The following is a 15259-nucleotide window of genomic DNA, read 5'->3' on the forward strand; positions in this document are numbered from 1 at the left end:
CGCTAAAACCTTTTCATCCACAGGCATGCTGAAGACATGATCGTCACCCCTTTCGCTCAGGTACGTTGCCCCTTGGTCAATAACATGCCAATTAATGTCAGTGAGTTGTACCTAATTGTGGTGGTCCCCCTTATCCTTTACCCCCCCCCCCATTCCCCCCCCCCCCCCCCTGCCTCCCCATCCTCAGGTGTTGGCCAGCCTACGATCTGTAAGAAGCAACTTCACCATCCTCGCCAATGTCACCACACCCACTAACAAGTCAGTATCATGTAGCCTCGTACTTGTGCGTATTCTTTTTCATCATCATTTTGGCAACATTATATTCCTGTTAAGCTGGGTACACACATTCCATTCCACGTCCCAATCAAGAAGTCCGTGGCTTAGCCAAACTCGATGTCGACCGCACACATAAGGTTTTGAGATCGTAAATATTGAACAGGTTTAACGCTTCTGATTGTCGATCGTCACAGTTTTCCAAGCAGATCATGAGAACAAAAATGGATAAACAAACCCCACGCTACAGGGTAATAGCTTAGGATAATCTTTCAGCCACATCTGAGAACCAGACCTTGGCTGATTTGGATCGAAATGGGCAAAAAAATGCTCAAATTTGACCCGATTAGCTGTGTTTGTAGCCTTGTATGTCCAGTCATCATTTGTCACTATCAACGAGTCAATGGTTCGGTCGAACTCAGTGTCAACCAGTGACACACATAAGGATTTTCCATCATAATTATTGAACAAGTTTAACATTTAACATTGCCTGACCGTTTTCCAATCAGATCGGGGAGGAAATGTCACTCTTAATACACCCCACACTTTGTTTGGAAGGGCAGAATGCAGCTCAAAATCGGCCCGATTATCAGTATGTATGTATCCATCTTTATTTGGCTCTCCACCACCTTAGTGGCAGGCACACATTTATTTTCCCGACATCTAGTGTAACGAGCTGATCAATAACGCTAAAAACGATGCTCTTTTTGTGATGCGGGAGACACAAGCTGATTGTTGTTGGCAGACTTTCAGCCTCTGCATCAATATGATATATAAAGCAATGCAGAAGAACGACCAGCGTTCTATAATTATGCCGCTGTGTCCTGAAAATTCCTCCCACCTCGCAGCTTAATTATGAAGGCTATTTGAAGCAAACAGCACTGTTCACACTTTGACTGTTTTGAATATTTCAATCATAACAAGAGAATTTGTATGTATTTTGGGATGGGAGAGCGCACATTAAAGCTTTAACCACTATTCAGCATCCAGCATTTCAATGCATGCGCTCATCTCATACGGATGAATTCCATACATATACATACATACATACATACAAATATAATTATAACTCGTGTGTGTCAAAAGCGTTTGTTGGCCTCGTGGTGAAATGTGTGTCAAGGATCGACAGAGGGCAGCAGCGTGCGGTTCTGCTCTCGGCGTAACGAAATTTTTGTCCACAGGAGGTCGCCCGTCACAAGTCCGCCCGCTGTTCCCCAAGCTACCCTCTCTGGTAAGCTCGTTGGATCAAATATGCACCATCACTTGCAGAAAGGATATGACAAACAATACAAAAAAAAGAAAGAAAGAATAATAAAAAGATAAATACAAATAAATAAATGAGTACAACTAAAATGGTAGAAAATGAAATTAATAATAATAATAATTTAAAAATAAGAACTAAATAAAATAAAGTTAAAATAATTATACAAAATAAAAATAAATACAGTGATAATAATCTTTCAGATTTATATTATTACTATTTGATCCGATGTTTTTCACTATAAAATATTAGGCACACCTCAACGAAGTTAGATTGTGCCAATGAAGTGTCCCGACAATGAATATCATGCCTTTGTACAGTTGTTTTTTATGTCATGGAAAACTGCATCTATTCTGTAGATTCATACATTGTGATTACATTTTTATTATCATTTTGATTTTGTTTTTATAATTTGGATAAATATGGTTTACGTCTAACAAAAATAAATAAATAATAAATTCAGCATCTCCTGAAGTTGGAGTAGTCTATAGGATAAGAAAACAATCCAAAAGATTTTCCATGTAGAAATTAGGTAACAATTGGCCTTCTGAGCAGTACGTTCTTTTATATGCAGTCAATACTTGGTTGGAGCTTTTTTTTGGCATGAATTATGGCGGCATGGTGGCAATCAGCTTTTCCAATATATTATAATTTATTATGGTATATTTGTTTAAATTGCTGCTTGTGTGCGTGCGTGTCCCTGCCCAGAGGAGACATACCAGCAGATCGCGCGGGAGACTCTGGAAGAGCTGGACTGGTGTCTGGACCAGCTGGAGACCATTCAGACCCACCGCTCGGTCAGCGAGATGGCCTCCAACAAGGTACACGTCCGCCCGCTGCACACCAACATGACACGACATGTACACTCTTATTGACTGACAACACATTAGACATGGTCCAATTGGCCCCTTGGAGCCTTTTCAAACATCTATCAATCATCCATAAGAAATTGGAAGTTTTGTTTGAAGCTTTATTAACTTCACAGGAAATGTTACAACTAATTGTTTAACATTCCTTACAAGTGCAAAAACAATTCACCACTGCTAATTGTAGAATTTATACACAATGACTATCGTGGTTACCCTTAACGTGACGTGACATGTATAGTTCAGGCTGAGAGTTCTTAACTCATGCAAGTGTAAAAAGAAGTCAACCGCTGTATATGCTTTGGAGGGGAATCTGTTCACATTAGGACTCAAAACAGCTGATGTTCCAGTGTACATTCTTTTGTTATTGATGTACACTTACAGGGGTCCTTGGTCTACAGGTTCCAAATTAATGAGTTTTAATGTAGCCTAACTTCAGTAATTCCCCCCCCCCCCCCCCCCCCCCCCTCGAGTTTCTGACCAAAGCCCCTTACTGACGTGCAAAAGCGTGGCCATTCATAATATCATTCAATTATGAAATTGCATTGTTGTCATAAATAGTCACAGAGAACGCATATCTGGTTTCAACAAAATAGCAGCGCGAGCAATACGAAGCTAGCATTAGCACTGTAAACAAGTTAGCCACAGCTGTTATGTTGGAAGCAGGACTTATTCGTAATAGACTATAGCACTAAATGTTACCTGTTTGAAGTTGTATTTATTTATTTTGGAATGTAAATAAATAAATGAGAGGTGATAAACGTACCCGTCGAACAGAAATGTTACGTTGGTGTTTGAGAAGGACAAAACAAATGTGTGGCACAGTGCGTGCGTGTTGTGCTTTACTACGTCCTCGTTGCAGTGTGTGTACGCAGCGTCTTGAGCATGCACACATGGGGCAACGAGAGAGGCCTAGTGAGGGGAGGGGGGGAGTGGTCCTGATGCTGATGTCTCCACTCTAACCTCGGTTGCTATCGAACAGCAGCAGGCTCTGCCTCTGCCGTTTCGTCATTGGCTCGCCATTCTGACCGCAAGCCATGTGGTCCCGGGCAGGATCCAATGACATCGCAGGCGACGCTCTCGTAGTAGTGTTCTGTCTTAAAGCGACAGGCACAATTTGTTCTTTTCCACATATAGTCCCCTCTTTTGTTCATATTTTTAACATGCTGAGCTCCGGATGTAAACAATGAGGATTCAGTCTGGCGCCTTTTTGTATGCATTTAGTGTGAGAATCTCTCGGGGGCGGGGTTAAACAGATACTTTGTGCTGCAACCAATCAACAAAGATCCAACATGGAGACGCATGACTACAGTGTTCCCACTCAGTCTATCGCTTTCACACACACACACACACACACACACACACACGCACACATTCTCGACAGACGTACACGCCGTCTCGCCGCGCATGCGCACTGGGGCCGCCATCAGAAGCCAGCGGGCGCAGGCACGCACGTGCATGCGCGTGCAGCCACACCGCCTGATTAGCTTCCGAGAGCCGTCTACGGTATCCTGGGGAGAAAGCGGCGTGAGTGGCGACAGCATCGCAAGAGGAGGAGGACCGGCTGCCTAAGGCGGCCCGGATCGGTCTCCGGCATCCTTTGGGCTCGGGGTGACACGGAGCAGTGCGCTGGGCTCAGCCGGGGACGGACGGGGCTGATCCGCCGCTACGAGAACCGGGCTGGCCCTCTCGGATCCGTACCGTGGGGGAGGGGCGGTCGACGCAGGGAGAAAGAGCCTGTTTTTCCAGACCGCGGCTGCAAGGAACTCTCCCATATTTCTTTTCTCCAGTCCTGTCTGTTCTCTCTTGTGATTCCCCTCCTGCCTTCCTCCCAGTGTCGTCGCTGCTCCCTTTGCCTCCATTGTTTGATACCCAGGTCGTCCTGCGGTGCTGCTGTCACAATCTCCCCGTCTCGTCCACTTCTGTCATCTAACTGCCCTCATTTTTTGTTAGTCGAGCATCCCCGTCCTGCCCGTCTCTCTCACGTTGGCCTCGTCTTCCTCTCCAGGCTCGTCTCTGTGCCCTTCAGACGGCCCCTCTCTGTTTACTCCATCTTCTCTCTCTTCGCTCCCATCGCCCTCAACCCTGCGGTGGCTCTACATTTGGGTCAGCCTGATCAACAAATAGGATGAGATGTAGTCTCCACACCTTCCAGATCCAGGGGCTCCTGGGCCCCGTGTCTTTTTTAGCTCACATTTGTGGCTGGCCTGGAGCCGTCTCTGGACTGACCGGGTGGGACGCTTCGGGGTGCTGCATGTAGGCCAGGATAGTCTGCACCCTTCCCTCGCCCCCTGCCCCCGTTCCTTCACCCCCTCTCGGGGCAGCCTTCACTCTGGAGTGCCCCGGCCTCTCCCCACGCACCCTGACGACACCCTCATGCCAATGGGGCACCTCCAGTGCTCCCACCCCCCTCCACTACCGGACCACCTGCCTGTGTCACCGGCCCAAGCCCCCCGTCACCCTCAGCATGGGTGTGGTGGAGGCTATTGACCCCACGCCGTCCCCCTGTCCCTCGCCTGTACCGGGGGGCTACCGGCTGCCCCGCTCCTCCAGCTACAGCCCCCTGCAGGGGAGGGCAGGGGCAGAGCTGGACCTCGGTGAGGCGGCCGGCGGGGTCCTGGAGGGGGGTGGGACGACGGCGCAGCGCAGGACCCCCTTGGTGGATCTGTTCTGCGAAACCTGCTCCAGGCCCTGGCTCATCGGCTGGTGGGACCAGGTAGGGCTCGCGGAGGGCAAACGAGGCCTGGCGGTGGCCATCTTAGATTGCTGGAATCATCAAGTGTCCCAAGTGTGCAGTGCATGAGCAACTCCTCTTGTTAGGATTCATGACTCTCAGCAGCATGAAAGCATTTACATGGAGGGAAGACGCTTTGTTTACATGTTCTGCTGTGCACATGTTTGTTTACCCAAACATGACTTTATATACATAGTCAGCCGTTTCAGAATATCTATCTATTATATCATATATAATATGGGATATCCGCACTGCAAAAACTGTAATCTAACTAACATTAAATATCTCAAAACAAGGCAAAATATGCTTGTTTTTTGTCCGGCGTGATATTTCTGCTTACGATAATGGGCCTGCAGAGGATATAAAATAGTCAATTGTAGTTGTAACAAGGGTCTTACAGAGCCTGACGTACTGCGTGCACTAAACTTAGATGAGGACGGAAGTAATGGTAGCATTTCTTTTGGAAGCCTAACGTGTAATATTACAGTACTAGAATTGACCTTTCTGAGCGAGGTGGCAAACAAATGAGCTTCTGTATGAGTCAAATCTCACTGAAGAATTTAAACAAAATATGAAGGGTGTGATTGTGGTCCAATTTGCTCTGAAGGAGAACAACTCTAGTTGACAGTTTGTTTTGGACCAATTGACATATGTTAGGCTCAGGGGTATTTAGACAATGACGAAGTTTGCTTCACGCATTCCCCCCCCCCCCTTAGAAATCTTAGAAATTAAGGTGTTATAATGTGTTATCAAGGTTTTATTACTGGTTATGAGTAAGTTTAGTAGGTAGTAATTCTACATCCTAGGGAGCGTAAATACACTGCTTTTAAGGCATCGGTGGAGGTTTTTGAGGCGCGTTATGTTTATTTTTAAGGACTTCCTGCCAAGTCAAATTGTCTTGTTTTATTGGCAGAGGATTTGACATAATTAAGTGAAATAATCCACATTTCAATACTTTTTTCTTGTATTTTAACGCAGTTTTTGCAGACATAGTGCCTATTTCCATTTTCGGCCCAAATCTGAGCGTCAGTATGGCTTGTCAAGAAAATACCACGTTGAACTACAGGGAATTAAAACTCGACTGTTGATTGATTTAAATGCTGCTGTTTCCAGTCAGATGCACACACGAGAAAACTATTTGGTACGGTGGTCTCATGAGAGGAGAGACACAATGTCCGTTGCATGTATTTATGTTGCATTTGTGCGCGTGTCATGTCTGTGCAGCATTTGCTTCATTAGTCAGTGTCAGAGGAAGTGTTGTTTGTCCTGGCGCCAAGCAAGTGTCGCTCGGCGGCTATGACTCAGCGTTACAGCGTCGGCGAGAGGGAAAAGGCGCGAAGGAGAGCGACAGGGGAGGCGGTCCGGGGGCCTAAAAGTACCACTACGCGTGGCCTCCTTCATCCCGCCCGACAGCCTGTCAGAGCACCTATTTGCGAGCCCGCGGATAACGGAAAGTGATGGTAAATAAAATGGCAGTGGGGGTGCTTTACAGGCAGCCGCGGTGTTTTGCGATGCGAGGGAGAGGCAGGAAGAAAAGAAGGAAAGAAGGGAGGACGGTGTCGTCAGTTGACCTTGGGAAAGGTCATAGACACCTGCCTACTCCTTTTTGAATTGTCACCCAAGCAAGCCACCGCTTTCATATCAAGCTCAAGTGACTGGCTGCGAGGAGGGAGTTGCCACGGCAACTACTCGCTCGGGTTGCCTAAGAGATTATGTGTGAGGCATCGGTCAGTAGGACATCGCCTTGTGCCTTCACCATTCAGACATGCTGCTTTTACCTTCTAATAATAATAATAATAATAATAAAAACTTGCTTGATTTAAGGATTGTAAACATCTTTGAGGAAAAATGCAAAAACATTTATTTAAAAAAGTTGTATTAATATTGCAGAACATCCGTACATCATTATGTGCTGCATTGTTGTGTGAAAAAAAGTGTCATGAATCATAATTGATTTTCTCACCTTTTGTGAATAACGATGCAGTGATGGTCATGATAATAACTGAATTCAACACATTTGACTCAAAAGGAGGGTGGTTGTGTTGTTTGTAATATTCAAATACAACATTAATATACACTCACCGGACACTTCATTAGGTACATCTGCACAATCTAATGAAAGCCAGACACCTGAGTATCTGGTATTTTGGGTCCTCAGGCTGGAACACAAGACAATTTTGGTTTATGTGAGTCAAAACAATCCTTCGTAAACCTGTGTGTTGGCATAACAACCAGACGCCTGACTCTCTGTTCTTGTGGGTCTCCAGGTGGGATTTTAGGACAGTCAGATGTACAGCATGTAAGTCAAAACAATCCTTGTTAAACCTATGGGTTGCCATAACAACCAGACACCTGGGTATCTGGTCTTGTGGGTCTTCAGGCTGAACCACAGGACAATTACCCCCCTGGTGCCAAGGTATTAGAAAAATAAAATTCATTGATAATCTGTACCCTCAATTTACTAATATGTACCCTCAATTTAGTAAACTGTACCCTCAATTTAGTAATCTGTACCCTCAGTTTAGTCATCTCTACCCTCAGTTTAGTAAACTGTACCCTCAGTTTAGTAATCCGTTCCGTCAATTTACCAATCTGTACCCTGAGTTTAGCAAATGTCTAGGGCTGCGTATACAGTTCAGTTTCAGTTGAAAAAATGGGATGTAGGATATATCACGACATGACAATTTATTCACAGAATTCACAACAGTAAGAATATAATATCCAAATAAATTTGACTTTACTTGACAGATACAGATACGTATACAGAGCCCCAGAAATTTTGCTAAACTGATTACAGATTAGTAAATTGAGGGAATGGATTACTAAACTGAGGGTACAGTTTACTAAATTGAGGGAACAGATTATCAATGAATTTAATTTTTCTCATACCTTGGCACCAGGGGGCTCCGTATGTTAAAGCTATGTGATGGCGTAACAAGCAGACAGCTGGGAATGTAACCTTGTGAACTTCGAGACTGGAACAACACTAACATTAAAACCAGGAAAGGAAACATAATGAATATTAATGAAGTATGGTAAACAATACAATTCCCATTAGAATAGTAATGGTTAATATGATTTGATGTTCGTTTAAAATTGAAGTGTTTCTGCTCTAGAATGAGTCTATCATGGAATCAAATGAACAATGTTTGTGTTTGTCCCCTCTTTAGTTCAAGAGGATGCTGAACAGAGAGTTGTCCCATTTGTCAGAGATGAGTCGCTCAGGGAACCAGGTGTCTGAATACATCTCCACTACCTTTCTAGGTAAGCCGAACATCATGACAAACTGTGGCATTTGCCTCGTCGCTTTGATCCCGGGCATACACACAGCTCTCCAAAATGAAGCTCCAATCCCGGCTGGCAACTAACGACCTGCCCACCTAACTCAAGTGAACTCGCTCCGGCAGATAAGCAGAACGAGGTGGAGATTCCGTCGCCGACCTTGAGGGAGCGGGACAAGCCGATGTGTCACATCAGTGGCGTGAAGAAGCTCACACACAGTTCCAGCCTTTCAAACTCCACCTTGCCTCGCTTCGGCGTCAAGACTGAACACGAGGACGCGTTAGCCAGAGTGAGTGGAAGTGAACAAACGAACAACCCTGATGTGGTTTTCTTTCTTTATTTCTATAGCTCTTCTCTGGATATTGTTCACATGACTTTTCCTGTCTCTTTGTATAATTGTGTTTGATTTTGTGTGCTGTGCCGTGCCATCAGGAGCTGAATGACCTGAACAAGTGGGGCCTTAATATCTTTCGTGTGGCAGAGTTTTCGAACAACAGACCCCTGAGCTGCATTATGTTTGCCATCTTCCAGGTGAGCAAGCCAATGCAATAGTGCCTAGTTGCTTGTCGTATCATGTCAGCCTTCCCTTTGTTAGTTAAAACCAGTGGTGAGTTGTCAGGGCCTTTGGTGCTCCCTAAACACTATCAGAACCACTGACCTACATTTACAACCTAAATTCTAATATTTGTTCAATGAAATTGGATTAATATATCCACAACAGTATGCTCTGCATTTCATAGCGTTTATTTTGGCTGCACGGCTTCCAGTGCCGTGTGTAGATTTTTTTTGTCCAATCAGATTTCAGCCTCTTTGTGCTGCCATGTAAATCTAATCTGCCCAGGGTCTTCAGAATAAGACGTGAATCAGGAACAAGAATTTTTTGTTATGGATGACTAATTCTGCATCTAAAATATACATTTATTACAACAACTGAGCAGTGAGCCAATGTGTAGTCTGTATGTTTGAGTAAAGAGTACCTCCCACTGTAAGAGAGAGTATGTCGTATGTAGCCTAATATTTCATATATAGTAGTAAATTGTGGTCCAAACAGACAAGCAAATGCTAACTACCTAAGCATTTGCCAAAGGCAAATTGTTCCAAATAACAAAAACAGGCAAGACAAAACTATTGCAGTAAAGTGCAATAAACAATACAGGATGACAATGATAATCAGTTGTGACCACTGCCTGCTTCCGGGCTGCAGGAGCGAGATCTACTGAAGACCTTTAGGATCCCAGTGGATACGTTTGTCACCTACGTGATGACGCTGGAGGACCATTACCATGCCAACGTGGCCTACCACAACAGCCTCCACGCCGCAGATGTCACTCAGTCCACGCACGTACTGCTGTCTACGCCGGCTCTAGATGTAAATATCACTAGATGCTTAACGGCTCAATGGATCGCAGTTTGTAAAGCACACAATAGGCCCATCTGGAGCGGCTACTAAGGTGTTATTTCTCTGTCCCGTGGCAGGCTGTGTTCACTGATCTAGAGATTTTGGCTGCGTTATTTGCGGCCGCCATCCACGATGTGGACCATCCAGGAGTGTCCAACCAGTTCCTCATAAATACCAGTGAGTAGAGACGCAAGTGCATGACACGACAGACGACACAACACCAAATCAGTGCTTATGTTGGCGTTTTTGCGCAAGCGCGCATGATAGCTGTATTAGCTACGATGCTAATTGGTCATGACAAAGTTAGCTATTTATTTAAACTAAAGCAAAGTATTGATGATACGTACTTTTCTGATAATACGAGTAACACCCTCCATTACAGCTGAAAACAAGGAAAAAATATGAAAAAAAGAAGAGAGGATTTATCTTTGGCCTACCAAAGAGAGCAATTAGCTTGACGATGTAACTTCTGTTAAGTCATATACCGTAGTCACTTTTTTTCCTCTTCCTCTAGATGGATTAAAAAAAGGTTGTAGCCTCCGTTGAGAGACGCAAATTCAGAGAATAATGACTGCTAATTAAAACACATATGTGATTAAACAAAATGTTTTAACAATTATATGTAAGACATCGACAAAATCATTTCTAAAAGAGCTGACTCTAAAAATATTTTACGTTGTAGTTGACACGTAAGTTGGTCATCTAGAGGGAGAACAGGAGAAAAATATTTGGTGTATTACAAATACTGTATTTAGGAACCAGTTTTGCTACATTTACATTTTGTCTCAGGGCAACTATAGTTTACACAGCAAGTGCATGTATCTGTATTTTGTGCATGGACCATAATAGTAACAATTTCAACAGAATTTTTATTTGTATTTCTTTTTGGCTGGGGTTAGAAATCAGCTTTAAACTGACGACTGTTTATACAAGTGCATCTCAATAAATTTGAATATTGTGCAATAGTGCAATGCAAATCAAAAAGTGAAACTTATATATTGTATGGATTCAATACACACACAGTGAAAATTTGCACCATTTTGTTTTCTATAATTGTAATGATTATTGCTTAAAGCCAAAACCCAAAATTCGACATCCTAAGAATTTAGAATGTCACATAAGAAAGAATCAACATGATTTTGAATCTAGAAATAGGCAGGAATTGGCCTGAAAAGTATTTTGTGGTGTTAAATGAATCTGTATCATATATGAGATTCACTTTTCTAGTAGAACTACTGAAATAAATGAACTGTTCTAAAAATATATATTGTATTGAGACACACCTGTATAAACTCACATAGCGTAATCATATACTGGTGTATTAAAATCCCCTTTAATCTCACTTTATAGGCTTTCATTGAAAATACTTGGAAATCAAAAGTAATTACTAAAAAGATTAAATAAAAATATGCTATTATATATATATATATATATATATATATATATATTGTTGCTTTCCAATAAAAAGCATGTATTTACATTTTTGTATATATTTTTAATTTGAAAAGCACCATAAATTATTTTTGTTTTTCATATAAACAAATGCATTTTGCAATAGAATACATGCTTTTCACCGGACTGATTATTATTTTATTCAATTATATTTTAAAGGTCATTCGGTCTTCTGTCGGGCACCATCTTGAACACCCACTTAAGTTACCAAATATGGTGCCTTGTTCGACAAAAAGTTTCAATCAAATAATAAATAATCATCTGCGTTGCACCCGCTGCAGACTCCGAGCTTGCTCTGATGTACAATGACGAGTCTGTTCTGGAAAACCATCACCTGGCTGTGGGCTTCAAGCTGCTTCACGAGGACAACTGTGACATCTTCCAGAACCTCAGCAAGAGGCAGCGACAGAGCCTGAGGAAACTTGTCATTGATATGGTGACTTTTGTTTCCTCACTATTATACCCAAAATGCATCCTCATCATCATATCTTCGCTAATAATAATTAGTGAAAATGTATCTATGCAGGTTTTGGCCACAGATATGTCCAAACACATGAGCCTGTTGGCAGACCTCAAGACCATGGTGGAAACCAAAAAAGTGACGAGCTCGGGAGTTCTGCTGCTGGACCACTACACTGATCGGATACAGGTGAGGAAGGAAGGTGGACCACGACTGACATTTATTTATATATAGTTAATAATTGCCTGAAATAAAAGTTTATATTTTCCATTGAACTTCTTAGTAATTGTATTAAGATTAAGATGTTAGAAATGTATATTGATCAAAACTCTATGGTCTGGTCTAACTTTTTTAGACATATAAATTAACGGCAAGCATCATCACCTAATAATGACGGGGTGGGCAGGAATTTCAGGGACATATGCAAATTGTTCAATATGATTATGAAAATAGAAGATACATGATCAAAATGACATTTGATACAACAGCTTGTGGACAGTAAAACCATGTAAAAAAAATGCAGTATCATTTAACCATTTATCAAAAACAATGTAATCATATTTGGGCAGCATGGTGAAATAGTGGTGAAACGTCTGCCTCTCACTTCTGAAGTTCGGGTTTGAATCTCGGCTCTGACCTTCCTGTGTGGGGTTTGCGTGTTCTCCCCGTGCTTGCGTGGGGTTTTACCGGGCATCCTTAAGATTACAGACGGCTGCCAGGGCCTACTCCTGTTCCCTGTAGCACATTTTCAATTTGGAGTTTGATCTACTTTGTCAACATATTGCGAGGCAACACTTTAATGAAAGGCTGAGCTGCTCGTTATTGTCTGCGCCGAGCTCAAGGCAGCGTGACATCTCACCCCGGAGGCAGCAGGCCGCCGTGCACACACGCGTTTGACCCCATCTGACTCATCGTGTCGCCAGGTAGCGTCTCAAAGCAAAGAGCTCGAGCCTTTTTATTAGACATCCCAGTCTCCACGCCAAGGTGGATAGTTGACCATTCCTAAAAGTAGGTCAGGTTACGTGTGTATTACACAGTTAGATCTATCAAGCGAAGGGTTCTGAGAATCCAAGTAGGCCTCGTTCTTCAGTGTGCATCAAGGCAACATGGTTAAAAAGTGTTGTAAAGTGATTAAAGGGGCTATATTAGGACAAAGGCAGCAAAGTGGGTCAGTGCTTCGCAGATCTGAATGACAGTTCTGAGGTCGGGGTTCGAGTCCAGGCCCTGGCCTTCTGGTTTCATGTTCTCATTTTTGCTTGCATGGGTTTTCTCCACATTTCATCCCACATTCCAAAAACCTCCACGTTAGAGTTATTGAAGTCTGTAAATTTTCCATAGGTGTAAATGTGAGTTCTTGTCTGTCTATATGTGCCCTGCGATTGGCTGGTGGACCAGTTCAGTCTCAGAGTGAGCTGGGAGAGGCTCCAGCTTAGCCGCAACTCTAATGAGGTCAAGCACTATAGAAAATGGATGAATATGAAGTCAAATTGACTTTTGAATTGCTTGTATACAATTAGTTAGGTCGCGGGAGCATCTGCCCACCCATCATGTGGGAAATTAAACAACAGAGTAAAAATTTCGTGAGCTGCCCATTTCTGAAAGTGTGTCTGAAAGCAAATCATTCAGAATCATCTTTTCTGATTTGACACAAATCTCCGCCAATGACCTGGAAGCTAGGCTGGGTGAGAGCAGAGCCATTTTCAAGCAACGGACGGCCTATACGGAAGCAGCAGTCAAATGTCAGCTGTCAAATGTTTGGCAAAGTTGTCGAGTGTTTTCTTATAATTACAGTGCATTACTTTTTGTACAAAACCCTTCTAAACTACTAACTAAACAGGTTTTGATTTACTGAACTGCAGAGAATGTCCAGGCTATTCTTAGTGGGAAAGCCAATAGTACAAATGCATTTTTATAATAATACGGTACATATGAAATACAATATTTTTTGGTTTTGTATTGCAAGAGAATAAAGAGGCAAAGGTGATGGCGTATTTTGTATTTTCCAATGCAGTGTTCCCCCACTATAATCACGGTACATTGTTTGCTAACCCACTATATAACGTTATTAAGCAATCTTTTTTTTTTTTTTTTTTTTTTTTCTTAGGGGGTTTTACAGTACAGCGAACGCCTGCATATTCACGGTTCGGCATTTGCAAATTATTCACACATTTTCTGGGGGGAACATATCCTCCATTATTCACGATATACTTGTACTATGCTTACTTACTGTAATGCCCTCACATGTGGGAAAGGAGAGTCACTGCACTTTTCAGCCAATTATTGAATGCCAGGCGAACAGTCAAACACAAACATAAGCAATAAACACGCTCAGGCATGAGCTGCAGACGGCCACAGCTCACACCCAGACACTCGCGAGCAGACTCGTCGACATCACATGCCGTGTCCGTTTGTGTTGCAACATACTGTAGCTTCATTGAAACTGATGACTTCCCCACCAATTAACAGGGAGCCAACGTTTTCGACTGTGTCCGTGCAGGTGTTGAGGAACATGGTGCACTGCGCCGACCTGAGCAATCCCACCAAGCCTCTGGCCGTGTATCGACAATGGACGGAGAGAATCATGCAGGAGTTCTTCAGGCAAGGCGACAAGGAGAGGGAGCGAGGGATGGAGATTAGCCCCATGTGCGACAAGCACACAGCCTCCGTGGAAAAGAGTCAGGTAAACCAAATCGTCCTTAATGCAGTCCGACTGTTTGTGTGTGGGTATGGATTTTGGCATCGCTGCGCAGATGGTAGATGGTGTGCATGCTGGGGTGTCTTACTACAAGCGGTACTGTACAGAGAGCGATCAGTCATCGGGGATGGCAGTAGTCATCCTCCTACATTGTTAATGCTCATTTGTAAGAGTCCCGATGACAGAATCGCATTGGCTTGAGACTTTGTAGCAGCTTTTAAAAAGTCTCAATCTAAATAAAAACACATTTGCAAGCCCATGCCCAGATAGCAGGTGGCTCTATATAATATTCCAATCAAAATTCTGAAGAAAGTCATTCCCGAAGGTTTTGAAGTGTTTTTAATGTGTTTGCCCATCTGCTTCTTAGTTAGCTCGCCGGAGAGGTGGTGCTATTTTGATTCTATGGCGGCGTGTACCATTGATGTCATCGTGAACCCTCAGGGCAAAAGTAAAGTCCTGGGGCCACATTTATCAAAGAGTGGGTAGAACAGGTTTGGAGTTTGTTCATAGAACTGAAATTTAGAATGTGTGTAAGTACATAAAAATCAGTGTGTTATGAGTGTTGATAAATCCCACCTGTTCTAAACTGCCACGCTCGCGCACGTCGAGCCTCATTTGGCAAGGCGACCTGGGCCAAATATTTGTGGCTGGCAAGCACCTACCTCGGGTCAAAAGCTTGCAACATGGTGATTAATCTTTGCTTTTGCGATGTATAAACGGGCACCATGTTTTTGGCAGTGTTCCGTGATTGCCTTCTGCCCGGCTCCTTTTTCGTTGTGTACAAAGCAATGTGAAAAGGATTCTGCTCATGCCCCTTTTCAACAAATGTTTAGGCCT

The 15259-nt window shown here is 43.3% G+C and overlaps 1 protein-coding gene across 3 annotated transcripts in view; it reads left to right on the forward strand.

Moving 5' to 3' along the window:
- pde4a (phosphodiesterase 4A, cAMP-specific) overlaps positions 1-15259 on the forward strand; it is a 53705-nt gene that overhangs the window by 34764 nt on the left and 3682 nt on the right. For 2 of the 3 annotated variants that reach the window (XM_061749026.1, XM_061749027.1), the window contains exons 3-14: positions 24-60; positions 188-258; positions 1455-1504; positions 2243-2355; positions 8305-8398; positions 8542-8705; positions 8849-8947; positions 9621-9785; positions 9893-9992; positions 11549-11703; positions 11794-11916; positions 14225-14407. In XM_061749026.1, coding sequence (XP_061605010.1) covers positions 24-60; positions 188-258; positions 1455-1504; positions 2243-2355; positions 8305-8398; positions 8542-8705; positions 8849-8947; positions 9621-9785; positions 9893-9992; positions 11549-11703; positions 11794-11916; positions 14225-14407 — 1354 coding nt within the window. Of the gene's footprint in view, positions 1-23; positions 61-187; positions 259-1454; positions 1505-2242; positions 2356-3417; positions 5117-8304; positions 8399-8541; positions 8706-8848; positions 8948-9620; positions 9786-9892; positions 9993-11548; positions 11704-11793; positions 11917-14224; positions 14408-15259 lie in introns of those variants that run through there. The other variant, XM_061749028.1, reaches the window with a different exon arrangement.

This window comes from Phyllopteryx taeniolatus, chromosome 16 (assembly GCF_024500385.1).
Source record: "Phyllopteryx taeniolatus isolate TA_2022b chromosome 16, UOR_Ptae_1.2, whole genome shotgun sequence".
Classification (NCBI taxonomy): Eukaryota; Metazoa; Chordata; class Actinopteri; order Syngnathiformes; family Syngnathidae; genus Phyllopteryx; species Phyllopteryx taeniolatus.